Source organism: Phocoena phocoena, chromosome 15 (genome assembly GCF_963924675.1).
Source record: "Phocoena phocoena chromosome 15, mPhoPho1.1, whole genome shotgun sequence".
Lineage (NCBI taxonomy): Eukaryota > Metazoa > Chordata > Mammalia > Artiodactyla > Phocoenidae > Phocoena > Phocoena phocoena.
The window spans coordinates 44,527,096-44,543,471 of NC_089233.1; the positions used below are offsets into that span (position 1 = coordinate 44,527,096).

At 54.3% G+C, this 16,376-nt stretch overlaps 1 protein-coding gene across 3 annotated transcripts in view; it reads left to right on the forward strand.

Moving 5' to 3' along the window:
* Positions 1–16,376, forward strand: part of PYGB (glycogen phosphorylase B) — a 53,050-nt gene that overhangs the window by 25,121 nt on the left and 11,553 nt on the right. For 2 of the 3 annotated variants that reach the window (XM_065892816.1, XM_065892817.1), the window contains 10 exons: positions 4,101–4,179; positions 6,356–6,459; positions 9,359–9,490; positions 11,183–11,294; positions 11,587–11,669; positions 12,504–12,647; positions 13,166–13,258; positions 14,215–14,361; positions 15,038–15,201; positions 15,894–16,008. In XM_065892816.1, coding sequence (XP_065748888.1) covers positions 4,101–4,179; positions 6,356–6,459; positions 9,359–9,490; positions 11,183–11,294; positions 11,587–11,669; positions 12,504–12,647; positions 13,166–13,258; positions 14,215–14,361; positions 15,038–15,201; positions 15,894–16,008 — 1,173 coding nt within the window. The remainder of the gene's footprint in view (positions 1–4,100; positions 4,180–6,355; positions 6,460–9,358; positions 9,491–11,182; positions 11,295–11,586; positions 11,670–12,503; positions 12,648–13,165; positions 13,259–14,214; positions 14,362–15,037; positions 15,202–15,893; positions 16,009–16,376) is intronic. The other variant, XM_065892818.1, reaches the window with a different exon arrangement.

A 16,376-nucleotide genomic window follows, 5' to 3' on the forward strand; every position in this document is an offset into this window, starting at 1 on the left:
ACACACACTACTGTACATAAGATAGATAACCAACCACGACCTACTGTGTAGCACAGGGAACTCTACTCAATATTCTGTGATAACCTATATGAGGAAAGAATCTAAAAAAGAATGAATATATGTATAACTGAATCAGTTTGCTGTATAACTGAAACTAACACAACATTGTAAATCAACTATACACGAATAAATTTGAAAAAAGGAGGGCTTCCCTGGTGGCGCAGTGGTTGAGAGTCCGTCTGCTGATGCAGGGGACGCGGGTTCGTGCCCCGGTCTGGGAGGATCCCACGTGTCGCGGAGCGGCTGGGCCCGTGAGCCATGACCGCTGAGCCTGCGCGTCCGGAGCCTGTGCTCCACAACGGGAGAGGCCACGACAGTAAGAGGCCCTCGTGCCGCAAAAAAAAAAAAAGAAAGCATACATCTATACAAAAAATTGTACATGAATGTTCATAGCAGCATTATTCATAATAGCCAAAAGGTGAATACAACCAGGTGTCTTTCAATGTGGCATGGCCATACAGTGGACTACTACACTGTGATAAAAGTACTGACAACATGGATAAACCCGGACAATAGTATTCTAATTGTAAGGAGCCAGATACAAAAGGCTGCATATTGTATGTCTCCATTTACAAGAAATGTCCAGAACAGGCAAATTTGTACAGACAAAAAGTAGACAAGTGAGGGAGGGGGAAATAGGGAGTGACTGCTACTGAGTAGGGGGTTTCTTTCTGGGGGAGATGAAGTTCTAAAACTGGATAGTAGTGATAGTTGTACAGCTTTGTGAATATGCTAAAAACCATCAACTTGTTCGCTTTTGTGGTCTGTGGGTTATGACTCAATAAGAAAAAGTCAGGTTGTTAAGAGAGCTCTGTTGTGCTCAGTTTTCGTCTTTGTTTCCGAAGCCCACTTTAGGAAGGTTTTTATTTTTTCCCTTTATTATTATTTATTTGGTTGCGCCGGGTCTTAATTGTGGCTGGCAGGCTCCTTAGTTATGGCATGCAAACTCTTAGTTGTGACATGCAAACCCTTAGTTACAGCATGCATGTGGGGTCTAGTTCCCTGACCAGGGATCTAACCCGGGACCCCTGCATTGGGAGTGCAGACTCTTCACCACTGCGCCACCAGGGAAGTCCCAGGAAGGTTTTAGACTTTATGTCAATTAGCTACTTCTGTGCCTCTTCTGAATGCTCTCAAAGTCAAGGCAAAATTTGCCTTCCTAGGCTGAGTTGTGCCTACAACATTCCAGGTAAAAATGTAAAGGAACAAAACATCTTGCCCACATGCACCCTGGGCCTGTCTTCCTTGAGTGTCTGGTCTCTGAGCTAAGAGACGTGTCAGAAGTAAGAGGTTCCAGCATCAGGTTTGGAAAATGTGGCAGTTAAACACGTTTCTTAATGTTGAGCTGGTAACGTGTTATTAGGTACATCCTATAACCCCCACACACCCAAAATATTTTGGTGGAACACACTCTTTGAAATTGCTGTAGGAGTCAGTATTTTGAAATTTCAAATTGGAAATTCGGAAGTCAGTGTTTTGAAATCTTAATCAGATTGTTGTTATGTGTTAACACCACTTGATTTAATAGATACTAAATCATTTCTTTATGACTAATGTTTTTAATTTTCTCACAACTTAGCTTCCACCCTTTGCAGTTTGTCAGATCCTCAAAGTGTGGTCTGGAGCCCCCCGGGGTCCCTGAGACCTTTTCAAGGGGTCCTCTGAGGCAGAACTATTTATTCTTATTCGCATGAGTCTATGTACGGTAGGCTTTCCAGAGCCTCTATGTGTGTGATATCTTAACAGATTGAATGCCATTAAAGAGATTTATAAAAATGTAGAACACTGCCACCCTTTTCATTATTTTTTTGGTTGTTTTTAAAAATGTAGTTATTTTCCATTAAACAGTGTTGTTTGTGTTAATATGTAATGGGTTTGTTGTTGTTTTAAGATGAATTCATATATACTTCAAAAACTTTCTCCATTTTAATTTCTAATTTGATAAATATTGATAGATATAATCTCAATAAACAGTAACTCTTTAGGTCTTCCTGAAATCAAAAAGTTTAGAAACCACTGATCAAGGTAATTAATGAGGGAATTCCCTGGCAGTCCAGTTAGGACTCTGTGCTTTCATTGTGGAGGGTGAGGGTTCAGTCCCTGTTCGGGGAACTAAGATCCCACAAGCCATGTGGCGTGGCCAAAAAAAAAAAAAAAAAAAAGTAATTAATAAGCAATTTGTCAAGTTTAATACACTAAAGCCAGATTAATGGAACAAGTATCCATCTATCCTAATTGAGAGCCTTAAGATCTGCATTCTTTTATTTATTTGTTTGTTTATTTATTTTTGGCTGCGGTGGGTCTTCGTTGCTGCGCGGGCGTTCTCTCGTTGTGCTGAGCGGGGGCTATTCTTCATTGCGGTGCGTGGGCTACTCATTGCAGTGGCTTCTCTTGTTGCGAAACATGGGCTCTAGGCATGCAGGCTTCAGTAGTTGTGACATGCAGGCTCAGTAGTTGTGGCACACGGGCTTAGTTGCTCCATAGCACGTGGGATCTTCCCAGACCAGGGCTCGAACCTGTGTCCCCTGTGTTGGCAGACGGATTCTTAATCACTGCACCACCAGGGAAGCCCCAAGATCTGCATTTTTGAATGGTTTCAAATCAGATGCTTTCTCTCTGATGTTTAACCTAACATATCTGTTTCACAAGATTGTTTGAATGCCGTTGGAATAGATAGGAAAAGTGCTTTTAGGTTTTGGCTTTAAAAGATGTCATGTAGGGCTTCCCTGGTGGCACAGTGGTTGAGAGTCTGCCTGCCGATGCAGGGGACACGGGTTCGTGCCCCGGTCCGGGAAGATCCCAAATGCCGTGGAGCGGCTGTGCCCGTGAGCCATGGCCGCTGAGCCTGCGCGTCCGGAGCCTGTGCTCCGCAATGGGAGAGGCCACAACAGTGAGAGGCCTGCGTACCGCAAAAAAAAAAAAAAAAAAAAAAAAAGATGTCATGTAAATATCATTAGACCGTGGGAAAGTAGAGAGTTACTAAAAGCATTGGCTTCTTTTTAGGATACATGTTATAATCTGTCCACTGTAAGTAGGTTAATAATGCAGCAGTCAATATCTCTGGCTATTAAACCATGTCTCATTTTGACTGTTAATTCTTAAGTCATTTGGCAGCTTTTGAAATACCTGGAAGCTTTCATTTTCATGCATTGATTAAACACCAGATTTTTTAAAAATTGAAGTATACTTGGTTTATAATATTGTGTTAGTTTCAGGTGTACATCAAAGTGACTCAGTTTTATTTTTATTCAATTATTTTCCATTATAGGTTATTACAAGATATTGGATATAGTTCCCTGTGCTACACAGTAAATCCTTGTTGTTTATTTTATATATGGTAGCGTACATCTGTTAATCCCATACTCCTAATTTATCCCTCCCCACTTTCCCCTTTGGTAACCATAAGTTTGTTTTCTATTTCTGTGAATCCGTTCCTGTTTTATAAATATGTTCATTTGTACTATTTTTTAGATTCCATGGATAAGTGATATCATATGGTATTTGTCTTTCTCTGTCTGGCTTACTTCACTTAGTATGATAATCTCTGGGTCCATCCATGTTGCTGCAAATGGCATTATTTCATTCTTTTTTATGGCTGAGTAATATTCCATAGTAGATTATATACCACATCTTCTTCATCTGTCGATGGACATTTAGGTTGCTTCCATGTCTTGACTGTTGTGAATAGTGCTGAAATGAACATTGGAATGCATATGTCTTTTCCAATTAGAGTTTTTTTCAGATATATGCCCAGGAGTGGGATTGCTGGATCATATGGTGACTCTATATTTAGTTTTTTGAGGAACCTCCATATTGTTTTCCACAGTGGCTGCACCAATTTACATTCCCACCAACAGTGTAGGAGGGTCCCCTTTCTCCGCATCCTAACACCAGATTTTAATGTTGGATTTGCAAGTCTAAAAGAAGGCAGACTCTAACCTTTGACTGATATAAGCTCATAAGATTTAAATATCTTTCCACCTATCGCTGAGGGAAAATATTAAGTAATATTAAAATGTTACCTCTGTTTTTATTCACAGTTGGGGCTAGACTTGGAAGAACTGGAGGAAATAGAAGAGGATGCCGGCCTGGGGAACGGAGGCTTGGGGAGGCTGGCAGGTAACCCCAGGCTCCTGTCCAGGACAGACCTTTCCTGACACAGTGCCTTGGTCAGAGAGCAGCACATGGCAAGGCCAAGATCAGCCATGCTCCCAGCACTGGTCCGTGGGGATAGATTGGTCCCTCAGAGTGGATGGGACAGTGTGTCCTCTGGGTCAAAATCTTTGCCACCAGTAGGGGAAAAAAATGCAAATTATATATTCTCTTTCACACAAAGGGCGCTTCATAATTATGGTGACCAGGCTTGCCAGTATTGGGGAACTGATGCCAGGAGGGGTTTGCAATATACCAACCACCTCCACAGCCAGTAACTGGGAGAAAGACAGAGGGCTAGAAACACACACGCACAGTTTATGAGTGTAGCCCAGCGTAAAGCAACTGTTCCTGCTTTACTACAGTAAACAGATTGCTCTAAAATAGCAGAGCTGTTTCTCTTGGAGCTGCTGCTCCTTTGGGCCACCCTATTTGAGAATATACCCAGTTGGAAGTTTGTGGGTTTTTTTCTGTTTTAATTATTTTCGCCAGCCTTTATGAGGGGGAAGGAGCTGGGTTAAGAACTTGGAAGTGGAAACAGCAGTCACGGTGAGAGTTGATGTCACTGTGTCCTTCCAGGCTTTTGGGCACAGTGCTTCTGGAGCAGAGATGATCAAGTTCTGTGCTGCCCTTGTGTGTACGGGTCCCTAAAGTGATACACTTTGCATTACTGCCCCTTTTGAGAGCTGTCATTTTGTAAAGGGAGCGAATGCCCTAAAATTTATCTGGGTGAGTTGTGTGTATGTGTTTATGTTTTCAGAATTTAAGTTAAATTCTTCAGAAATTATAAGCACAGCGTATGTTCCTGTCCGACACAGCAGCACCCGGCTCTAGGTTAACCCTCGGCCAGGCGTGCCCCGCCTCCAGGGGAAAGGCCGTGTGTGCCCCACTGGTGGGTGTGGGCTCTGTGTGGCCTGCGAAGGTGAGGTCACACGCACCACGCTAAGCCGTCGCTTCCCGCTGCAGACGGCGTTACAGCATCCAGGCCGGCAGGCAGAGGGCAGCCCCTCGGGCTTCGGTCCCCTTCGCCCTGACGGCGTTCCGTTGAGTGTGGTCATCTCCCCACTTAGTCCTTGCTCAGTCAGTAAAAACTGAAGTAAAAACCCAAGCTCCAGCGAAGCTCCAGGCCGCCCGCCCTGAGGCCGGCGTGTCAGCTCGTGGGCCGTTCCCGCCCCCGCGGGTCCTCAGGCCGCGTCAGGCTGCTTCGCGTCCACTCCAGGCACCGTTCCTGCCACTGGGCGGCGCCACCGGCCTTCCCCCTGGACTCGTCTGGGCCCCTCTGCTTCCACGGCTCCCCTCGCCGTGCAGACCCGGGACACCCCCAGCCTGCGGTAGCTCGTGTGTGGCGTCCCTCCTGCGAGAATGATTTCCTCAGAGCGAGAGCCCAGGCCTTGGTTTGTGGGTCTTCTTGTTGCTCCTCAGCAGGGGGCCTGACACCCCCAGGTCTGTGCATGTTTGGTAAATTGGCATGTGTCTTATGTGCTGGTGTTTCGTCGTTTAAATTTTGTGTTCTTCTTACTCCACAAGTTTAATAAGGCTGCCTTCTGAATCTTTATTCAAATCATGGTGGTTTGCTTTCAAGACGTTTTGATCGGAACAAGGGCTCCATTTGGCGGCACCTTCCGGGTGCCCTGGTGGCACTTTGGCACCTGGGTATTTGGTGCTGTGGGTGCTGAAATGTACATTTGCAGGCCCCACTTCTGTGTCATCTTTACCAGTATGTGGGCAGATGTTCTGTGACGTTGCTTGGATTTCAAGTAGAACGTGCGAGGGTGGGGAGGCCTGCAGCCTGAGTGAGGGTCCCTAAGAGAACGTTGGCAGGAGGGGACAGTGTGTTGAGATGAGCTGAGTTTGGCAGTGTCCTCTGTGGGGTTCGTCCCTCTTCCCACACCCCCAGGTAGCCCCCGTGTTGATGTTGTCTTGTCCTGGCCCCGGGCTCTCAGGCCAAAGGGCATCAGAGTGGGGTTCCATTTTCCTTTTCATGAGACCTGAAGGTGACCAGTCACCACTGGGCCACTGCCTGATGCCCTGGGGGCCAGCCCTCCGGCGCCTACTTGACTTGGTGTCTGGGCCTTGGCTCCAGAGGCCTTGGGTCTACTGATCGTCTTTGATCCCAAGAAGTTCTTTGTGTCTGGACTTTCAGCCTGCTTCCTTGACTCGATGGCCACCTTGGGCCTGGCGGCGTACGGCTATGGAATCCGCTATGAGTTTGGGATTTTCAACCAGAAGATTGTCAATGGCTGGCAGGTGGGTGCCATTTCCTTCCTTTGCTCACTTGCGGCTCTCATGCACATGAGAAAATAGCCAGGCACCGTCAGTTCTGTGTTTGGACTTGCTGCTCCTCCTGGAGAGGCTGCGTGCCGGTCCTCGGCAGGGCAGAGGGGGGCAGGTGGGCAGTGCTGAGAGTTCTGGGCACTCCGTGCTTTCCACATCGTCCCCACGGCCGGCAGTGCCCGTTGCCTACATGTGCTCATTGCACACGGCTTCTGTGTGGCGACAGGACGTCTGGTAGGCTGGGGCCAGAGCCCAGCTGGGCCTCACAGGAGACACTGTGGGTTGAGGACGCCACCAGCTGGTGTTGTTTTCTGTCGTCTCTCACAGAGCGAAGGCACCCCCCAGCCCAACCCCACTGCAGAGGAGGATTGGCCTGGAGTCGCTAGGAGAACAGCTATTGCAGGCTTTGCTCCCACCTGCCCTCGCTGACACCAGCGAGGTGGTGGCGTCCTGTGGGGTTAGGGGCTGGATTCTGCAAAGCAATGTGGCTCTTAGGAAGAATGAGCCTCAATTCTAAAGCGTCAGGCAGAGAAGTAACACGGTCAAGACCCTGCTGGTAAATGGGGGGACTCAAAACGCAGTCCCACCTTCCTTCTCTTAAGTGAGGTGGGCGTTTCCCCTCACTTTGGCATTTCAGAAAGGAAGGCAGCACTCTTCCACTTGGGTGGGGAATAGTTTAAATAATTTGGGGTCTATAAGTCACAGATAAAGCAGGGCTGGAGTTAGGATCAAAAAGCTGGTAACAGGAAAGTCGTACAGTCTGAACGAAGAAGCTAATGATCGGGGTGATGGAAGTGTCCTCTGTCTTGATGGGGTTTGGGTCACACGGGTGTGTGCAATTGTCGGCACTCACCAGTGTCGGCCTTAAGATTTATGCATTTCACTGTGCGTCTGTTAGCCTAAAAAATAAACACTGTGATGGACTGTCCTTAATGACATGCCTGCGGAAGTGTTCAGGGGAAGAGTGGACAGATGTCTGGGATGAACTGCTCACTTTGAAATGCATCAGAAAAGTAATGGATGGATGGAAGGAGACGTGGTTATCAAGTATAGCAAGATGGAAGCAGTGACAGAGCCTAGGTGGAGGGTGTGTAGTTCACTGTCAATTCCTTGGCATTTCTATGTGTTTGAAAACGCTCATAATAAAACGTTAGCCAAGAAAAGTATGGCCAAAAGGAAAAGGAAACACAACAGATTTGTAGCCACTGGTTAATTTATAGAAATATTCCCTATGACCTTGAAAGGAGAAATGCACTTTTCCTCCTGCCACGTTCTGGGTGATTTTAGCCACAGTTCTTTTTGTGCTTTTTTTTTCCTTTTCTTTTTTTTATTTTTTGGCCACACCTCGCTGTATATGGGATCTTAGTTCCCCAACCAGGGATCGAACCTGCAACCCCTGCATTGGCAGTGCGGAGTCTTAACCACCAGACCTCCAGGGAATTCCCTAGTCACAGTTATTTATGTGAGTGTTTCTGTCAGATGTGAGCCAGCCTTTGTACACGTGTGGTCTGTGGCCCATTCTAGCTCTTTCGTAGTCGAGGCGATGTGTGTGTTTGTAAGACAGAGACTCTGAGGCTCCTCCCTGCCTGGTGGGTGTTACGGTCGTAAGGAGGAAGGTTTTGGTGGTGGTTTCTGTCTCTGTCTGTTTGACCACAGACAATTCTTCCTTCTGGTTCCCTGTTCCTGTGCCTCTTGCCACCATGCGTAACAATTTAAAGACAGTCCTAGGTTGATAGGCCGGTGGTAAACTTGCCAACTCCCACGCTTCTGTCAAGGGAGCTGCTCAGTCAGAATGCTTTTAACGGAGTTTAGCTGTAGCCCAAGTAAATGTGGGCAGTGGTCACAAAGCAGCAGTGGTGGCCAGCGGGGGCCACAGACCAGCCTTCCTATCAGAGAAGGGGCTCCAGAAGGGAGAGCCCCTCGCCTCACGTACTTGGGAAGTTGCTGCTTCTGCAGACAGCTCATTGAACTGCTCTGTGGAGACAGCCAGGCTCTGATGTTGGAATCTCACTCACGTACAGGAGGTCAAAGGCGGGACCGGTCCTGTGATGAGTACCTGCCTGCACCAGGCAGAACAGTCCTGCGGGGAGTTCTGTGGAGATGGGCACAGTGAAGCAGTAACCTCAGCCACGTCACTGTCCTAAAAGCATGACCCAGATGCTCCTTCTGGGGACTTGACCTCCTTCTGTCTCTGTGACTTGGCCGTCCTGGATGTGTGGTGTAGACAGGGCCATCCTTCTGTCTGTGACTTGGCCGCCCTGGACGTGTGGTGTAGACAGGGCCATCCTTCTGTCTGTGACTTGGCCGCCCTGGACGTGTGGTGTAGACAGGGCCATCCTTCTGTCTGTGACTTGGCCGCCCTGGACGTGTGGTGTAGACGGGGCCATCCTTCTGTCTGTGACTTGGCCGTCCTGGACGTGTGGTATAGACGGGGCCATCCTTCTGTCTGTGACTTGGCCGTCCTGGACGTGTGGTGTAGACGGGGCCATCCTTCTGTCTGTGACTTGGCCGTCCTGGTCAGGTCACGTCACGTGGATGGAGTCATGCGGTGTGTGGACTCTGCATAACGTCTCGAGGTTTGTTGATGTGCCCCAGGACTTCTTCCTTTTACTGCTGAATTCAAGCAATTCTTAACGTCTTTTTACTTTGATTTATTCTTCTAATTTTATATGAGTTTTTTCTTTAACAGTTCAAAGTGTTCATTTTTAAACAGAGCCTTGACCAGAATTGGAAACCTTTGCGCTGTAAATAGGCCACAGTTTTGTTTCCGTGCCGGGCAGCATCGTCTGGATGGCGTGGTCAGTGTGGGCGGAGGGCAGGGTCTGCCAGTGCCCGGGACCGTCTCCCCCGCCCTCACCTGCCGCCCTTCCAGGTGGAGGAGGCGGATGACTGGCTGCGCTACGGGAACCCCTGGGAGAAGGCGCGGCCGGAGTACATGCTGCCCGTGCACTTCTACGGGCGAGTGGAGCACAGCCCTGAGGGCGTGTGCTGGCTGGACACACAGGTACCACGGGCGCTTCTTGGTGGGTGGGGGGCTGAGCACGGGGACCCTCGACTCGCCTTGTCGCGTCGGCTCCCCTTGGAGCTTCCCTGTGGGACCCACCTCCCCACACTCGGTCGGGACTGTCCAGACACCAACTGTGAAGCCACACTCTGTAGTTTAACGGGAGCCATGTCGGCTGAGACTGGCGGTGTCTCGTGGTGAGCGGGTCGGCGCAGGGAGGGGCAGGGCACTGACCACCCCCGCCGCGACCCCAGTAGAGGGGGTAGGACCAGCCCCGCGTCCCTGTGGGGCAGGCCCTCACCCCTCGCTCCCGGTCCCGCGTGTGGCCCCGGCTCTCAGTGTAGCTCACTGGTTATTCTGAGCTGTCGGAGCTCTGGGCATGTGGGGCGGCTGGGTGGATGCTGGCGGCTGGGGGGCCAGGCTGGGGGGCCAGGGCAGGAGCACCGAGTGCTTGGCGGAACGCGGTGCCGTACCGGCGGGTGCACACACGGAGTCCAGCCCGGGCTCAGAGACCGCGGAGGCGGAGGAGAGCTTGTGGGGGTGGGGATGGGTGGTGGTCGCAATACGTAAGAAAGACGCCACCGCAGCAGTGTGGGCAGTAGAGCGTAAGCAGGGCAAGCCCGTGAGTCACAGGGGTCAAGTGAGTCATGCAGACTCAAGTCTTAACTGGGGCTCATGGAGCCAGGGCAGGCTGGCGGCCTGAGATGCCAGAATAAGTTGTATTTAATTTGGAAAAGCAGAGAAGGGGGTCTGGTTTTCTAGGTGTGATTGTAGAAGATGAATGAAAGGCCTGGAGACCACTCGGCACCCCAGGCGCCATGCAGTGAGGGCCTTCCCCTGGGGGACTGGCCGTGGAGAGGGAGGGAGCAGGTTGCAGATGCTTTGCAGGGCTTGTCGAGGCCAGCCAGGGCTGGGGAGTAGGGCTGCGGGGAGACGGGAAGGGAAGGGTGATGCTGGGGCTTTAACCCGGGCCCCCCGCCCCCCGTAGTCCTTTGTGGCCATTGGAGCTGCCTTCAGCTCCTGAGGCCGCACATGAAGCGCCCCCGAAAGCAGGCCTGGGTGTGAGAAGCCCGTGGGCGGGTCTGCGGGTGGAAGTGACCTGAGGCTTGTGCACCTCTTCCTGTGCTTGGCAAGAGCAGAGCTGGTGCTTCTGGACAGATGGGGACTGGGACAGGGGTGGAGGGCAGGTCCGATGTTTTCTGTCGGGAGGGAGTGTGCAGGCTGCTTTGGTTTTGCTGAAGTTCGAGGTCAAGGCAACAGGAGGAGCCTCGCCGCAGACGTGTGAGATGGTCTGAAATAGCAGCTGTCTGTGGGGAGAGGTTAGGTGAGTCCCGAAATCGCCCACACAGAGTTGAGTGAGAAGAGGGCAGGTGTGGAGGGGGAGGCCAAGGACACGGGAGGAGGGGCTACCGAGGAGCCAGGTGACAGTCGACGCCGGTGTCGAAGGTGAAGCTAGAGAGGGCCTGGCGTGTGGTCAGGGCCCACCGGAGGTGGCCTCGGGTGCTCCCGGCTCAGGACATGTGCGAGCCGGGGCTGCAGGTGCGAGGGACACGGGGCAGGTTGGGTGTGTTTGAGGAGGAAGGAGCGAAGCCAGAGGAGGGTGGGCCGGTGGGCCGCTTCCTGCGAGGCCGAGCTGCCCCAGCCCGTGGGGGGAGGTGGCCCAGGCCTGGGGACCGTGTCTTCCCTCGGCAGGTGGTGCTGGCCATGCCGTACGACACCCCGGTGCCGGGCTACAAGAACGACACCGTCAACACCATGAGACTGTGGTCCGCCAAGGCGCCCAATGACTTCAAGCTCCATGACTGTGCGTCCCCTCCTGTCCCCATCCGGTGGCTGATCCCAGACCGACCCCGTCTGCACCCACAGCCCATGAGGCTCCCCACTGCGGGAGGGCTGAGGGCAGTTTCCCTGTGAGCCCTGGACTTCCCAGGGACCCCGCGCCGTCCGGAAAGAGCCAGGGGTCTGGGGCGGGGTGTGGGCCGGTCGGCGTAGCAGCTGTGGGACGCCTTCTGCTCGGGAACGCTGTCCTCAGACCGATCAGGGCACATGAGAGCCTCGGCAGGCACGCGGGTCCTGACTCCGCTCTCTGCCCTCAGTCAACGTGGGCGGCTACATCGAGGCGGTCCTGGACCGGAACCTGGCCGAGAACATCTCCAGAGTCCTGTATCCCAACGACAACGTGAGTAGCTGCTGCGGGTGGTCCTCGTCCGCGCCGTTCCTCCAGTGTAGGAAGCACCCCCGCGGGGCTGGGCTCCAGAAGGACCCCTGTGCTGGCCTCAGGCTTGTCAGGTGAGGCCACGAGAGTGACCTCCTCAGAGTGAGGGTGGACATGGCATCCCTGACGGGGCCCAGGAGCACCTGTGTGCTGTTAGCCCCTCCTTTGCCCTCCGCCCAGGGGAGCTCTTAGGAGGTTCCTGGCCTCACACCTACGCTCCCCATAAGCACACGGCCGCCGAGTGCAGGGCCGCGGAGACCTCAGACCACGTCCAGCCGTTTCTGCTCTTTAGCACCTGGTGCCAGCTCCCCAAGAGTTGGTTGGCGCGTTGGCGCGTGGGGCCAGCAGTCCCTATCCTGCAGGGACACCTTGAGATGTCACGTGGTCATGGTTTGGAACGCTCTTAGCAGGTGTCCCCACTTGTGAGGCGGGGGCCTCAGCCACAAGATCCACTGCCACCAAACGAGCCCTTAGGATTTGCCCATCTTTGTGGGTTGTGGGTTTTTCGTATTTCATCAGGGAAATACATGCACGTAGCAGCAAAGGGCGCTGTGCTGAAAGGCTCATAAGCAAACGCCCTCCCCCAGCGCCCCTGAGACTCCGAAGAGACTCATGCTTCAGGCATGAGGCCTCCTGGAACGTGAGGCACCCGGGAGGGGAGGTTGCCCTCCTGGCCTCGGCCCCAGCACCGGGGATCGAGGCATGGCACCCCTGGGCCGCACCCCAGCCTGGGCCCTGTCCTGGGTTCGGGGGCCCCAAGGGCCCATGCAGTGGAGGCTGAGCCGGGCATGTCCTCAGTTCTTTGAGGGGAAGGAGCTGCGGTTGAAGCAGGAATACTTCGTGGTGGCCGCCACCCTCCAGGACATCATCCGGCGCTTCAAGTCATCCAAGTTCGGCTGCCGCGACCCCGTAAGGACCTCCTTCGAGACGTTCCCAGACAAGGTGCGTGTGTAGAGTGCTGAGTGCCGTGCCGGAGACGGGCTGTTCCCGGGCTGGGCCTCCTCCTTCCAGCTGCAGTGGGGGCTGGGCGGGAAGCCGCCCCCCAACCTGGGCCTCCTCGTGCCCGGGGACCAGGCCGCCTTCCTCCTCCACCAGGGCTGCCCTGGGCCTCAGGAGGCGTCGAGGCAGCAGGGAACGCTGTGAAAGGCTCTGTCGGGCAAAGCGGCCAGTTTGCAGGCTCAGTTCAGTAATCTGAACACAACCGGCCAGCGTCCGTCAGGCAGGAGCAGCGTTCCAAGACGGGAGGGCTCTGGACGCGCGCTGCGGGGCTGGCCTGCGGGTCCTCCACCCTGACCTGCTCCCTGCACCTCCGCGGCTTTCCGTGCTGGGCCTGGAGCCCGTGCAGTGCCGTCCACTTCCTGCTGCCAGTCCTATGACCAGGCTCCTCGGGGCGGGCAGCCGAGGACCCCGGTTCTGCACACGCGGGCAAGGGACTGAGGGGTCACCCCGTGTAAACGCAGGTGGCCATCCAGCTGAATGACACCCACCCGGCCTTGGCCATCCCTGAGCTCATGCGGATTCTGGTGGACGTGGAGAAGGTCGACTGGGACAAGGTGAGCACCGAGGGCCCGAGCACAGTGTCCCCAAACACCTGGGCACGGGGCGACCTCCCCGCCTCTCCCGACAGCAGGGGTGAGTACTGAGCTGGTCCACAGAGGGAGGCCTCTCTGGTGGCCTCGGGAGAACAGAAGGAAGTTGTCCTGGGAAGACGGGGCTATGGGGAGAAGGACGTTCCAGGAGCGGGTCTGGGGTTTCTCCCAAGGGCAGGGCACAGTGAGTGGGCCCAGCAGTTTAAGGGCCAGAGAAGGGTGGTTTTCTGGAAGACAAGAAAAGGATTCTGACACTTCTGAGAGCTTCTCACCTATACTTTTTCATCTTAGAACTGTGGCAAAAAACTCAGAAGTGTTCGGTTTAAAGAAATACATCGTTTACACATTTATAGGCTCGTTCTCCCTGCTTCACTTATTTGGTCCTAGATTCTTTAGTGGGGTTTTGTTGATCTCATTTACTTAAATCAACATATAAAACCATTTTTACCCCATTTTTTAGCACCAGAGCCCCTTTCTGGTTTGGGGCTGCACTTCTGGGTGGGGCTGGGCAGACCCTGTTCACACCTGGCCAGCGGAGGGCAGGGCCAGACACTTGACCAGTTTCCTCTGGACTGTGGTTGTGAAGTCGGTTTGGTGGAAATAAAGCAAAGCTGCCTGGAGCTCTGTCTGGTTTACAGAGGAAAGTTGCAGTGGTTCCCAGGTAGCAGGTAAGGTGCTCATTTCTGCGTGTGCTCTGGGTCAGGATGTGAGGTGCACATGGGGCGTGTCAGGACAGTGAAGGGCGCAGGGCTCACTGTGGGTTTAGGAAGTTCTGGGCCCCGGAGAGCAGAGACGTGCGGGGCCCTTCCTGGTGGCATCTGAACACCTGCCTCTGACCCTACACGTTCCCCTCACCTTGGCATCTGGCCACGAGCTGCTTTTTTCTGAATAAAACATTGGGGTGTTCTGGAATGTTGTAGGCCTGGGAAATCACAAGGAAGACCTGTGCATACACCAACCACACGGTGCTACCCGAGGCCTTGGAGCGCTGGCCTGTGTCCATGTTTGAGAAGCTGCTGCCACGGCACCTGGAGATCGTCTACGCCATCAACCAGAGGCACCTGGATGTGAGCATGCCCTTCCTGTGGTGATGCGGGAGGGGAGAGGGCTGCCCTGCTCTGACGGGCCCTCCTCTGCCCTCCACGTCAGATCGTCTGGCCCGGGACAGGTGCTTTACTTCTTGAAGGGAATAGCCGTTCAAGAAGAGGACTTTGGGGTCTGGGGCTGTCACTTGGCAGAGCTGTTGCCTGTTCCCCGCGCTTGGACCCCTGCTGCGTCGGGGGGAGTCTTCTCATTTCTGAGCAGGTTCAGGTGTGAGTGTCTGTTCCTGGAATGCCAGAGGCCTTTGTCCTGCGACATCACTGCAGCATTCGGGTGATTTGGAAACAAATCACCTTTGTCTTTCCTCTGTCCCCCACAGAAAGGAAAGTGGTACAAGCACAGGGGAACTTAGAATTCAGGTGTGATTATAGTTCATTTTTTTAATCTTTTGGTGAAAGAGTAGCCATTCCCACTGGTAGACTGCGGTTATACCCTGCCTGGGCCAGCGGGGACAGCATCCCCATCTCTTCCTGTACGTCACACGGCACCTCCTCAGCTCCTCCGAGCCCACGGGCCGGGCCGCCGCCCCCAGGCCGAGGCAGACCTTCTCCCGGGGCCCAGTCAGGCTGGGCTGCAGCCGCCCTGGGCCTTTCTTGGGGAAAGCAGCCCCCCGCCCTCCTGCTCACTGCTCTGTTTCGGCAGCACGTGGCCGCCCTGTTCCCCGGGGATGTGGACCGCCTGCGGAGGATGTCCGTGATCGAGGAAGGGGACTGCAAGCGGATCAACATGGCCCACCTGTGTGTCATCGGGTCCCACGCTGTCAACGGCGTGGCGAGGATCCACTCGGAGATCGTGAAGCAGTCAGTGTGAGTGGGGCCTGCGCTGGCCTGCGCCAGGGCGTGTGAACTGCCCAGAGCGTGGCGGTGGGAGGGTGAGGCCCTGCCTCAGTGGACGACGCTGGGGGACCGAGCCCTCTTGTCACCAGGAGCCCTTCCCGTCGTCTGCGTTCTCGGTCTGTCCAGGCAGAGGCTCTCCTCCTGGAGCACGTGCTGCTGGCTGTGGGCCTTGGCGCCCCGCCTGGGGACAAGAGTCCTGGGCCCCCCCCGGGTGGAGGTTAGGGTGTGACGGGCTGGGGCTCATCCCCGAGAGGAAGGAGGAATTCTTAGGTCAGATTCCCTGCTTCTGCCCCCTCTTTGTGGGATGTGGTCTTGGAATTCCTCCTTTCCATCCTCGCCGCAGACCTGTGGAGCGCCTCGTGTGGGCGCCCGGAAGCCCTGGACGGGTCTGTCCGTGTGGAGGCTTCCGGGTCCTCGGTGCTGGCCTGAGGCTTTGTGTGGTGTACTGTTTAATCCCCACTGTCCGTCCACACTCCACTGGCACAACCACTGGGAGGTGGCCAGGCTCCAGCCACATGCCGGCGTGGAGTTGGGCTCCTTGGGGGATGGAACAGAAAGGCTGGGCTCTGGATCGCCCAGGGGCTCCCTTCAGAGGGCCCTGTGCTTCTCGCTCACCTTGTTTGAAACAGCGCTTGTGACAGTTGCCCGTTGTCTGTTTTTAGCTTTAAGGACTTTTATGAGCTGGAGCCAGAGAAGTTCCAGAATAAGACGAATGGCATCACGCCCCGACGGTGGCTGCTTCTGTGTAACCCGGGGCTGGCGGACATCATCGTGGAGGTGAGGCCAGCGCCTCTGAGTCCACCCGGAGCTGTGGGCGGGCAGAGCGAGCGGTAGCTGCCTGGGGCCGTGTGGGCGGTGACCCGCTCCTCAGCGTGTGGACAGCGACGGCTCCTGGACGGTGCGGGCGGTGGGGACCCGCTGTCGCCCTGGGTGTGGGGGGCCGGGCGGTCGGCCAGCAGCCCTGGCGGCCTGTGCAGGAGTTCAGAGGGGAAGTGCTAGGCCCAGCTGCCCGCGAAGAGGTTTGTGAGCCGGGGACGCGGTCGTTGTTGACTTGTTCCCATGCTCACGCGCTCAGCGAGGAAGGAGACAAGTCACACAGGGGCCCGGCCGCGTGCTGGACATGGGGGTGCTGGGGGGCGGGCTGT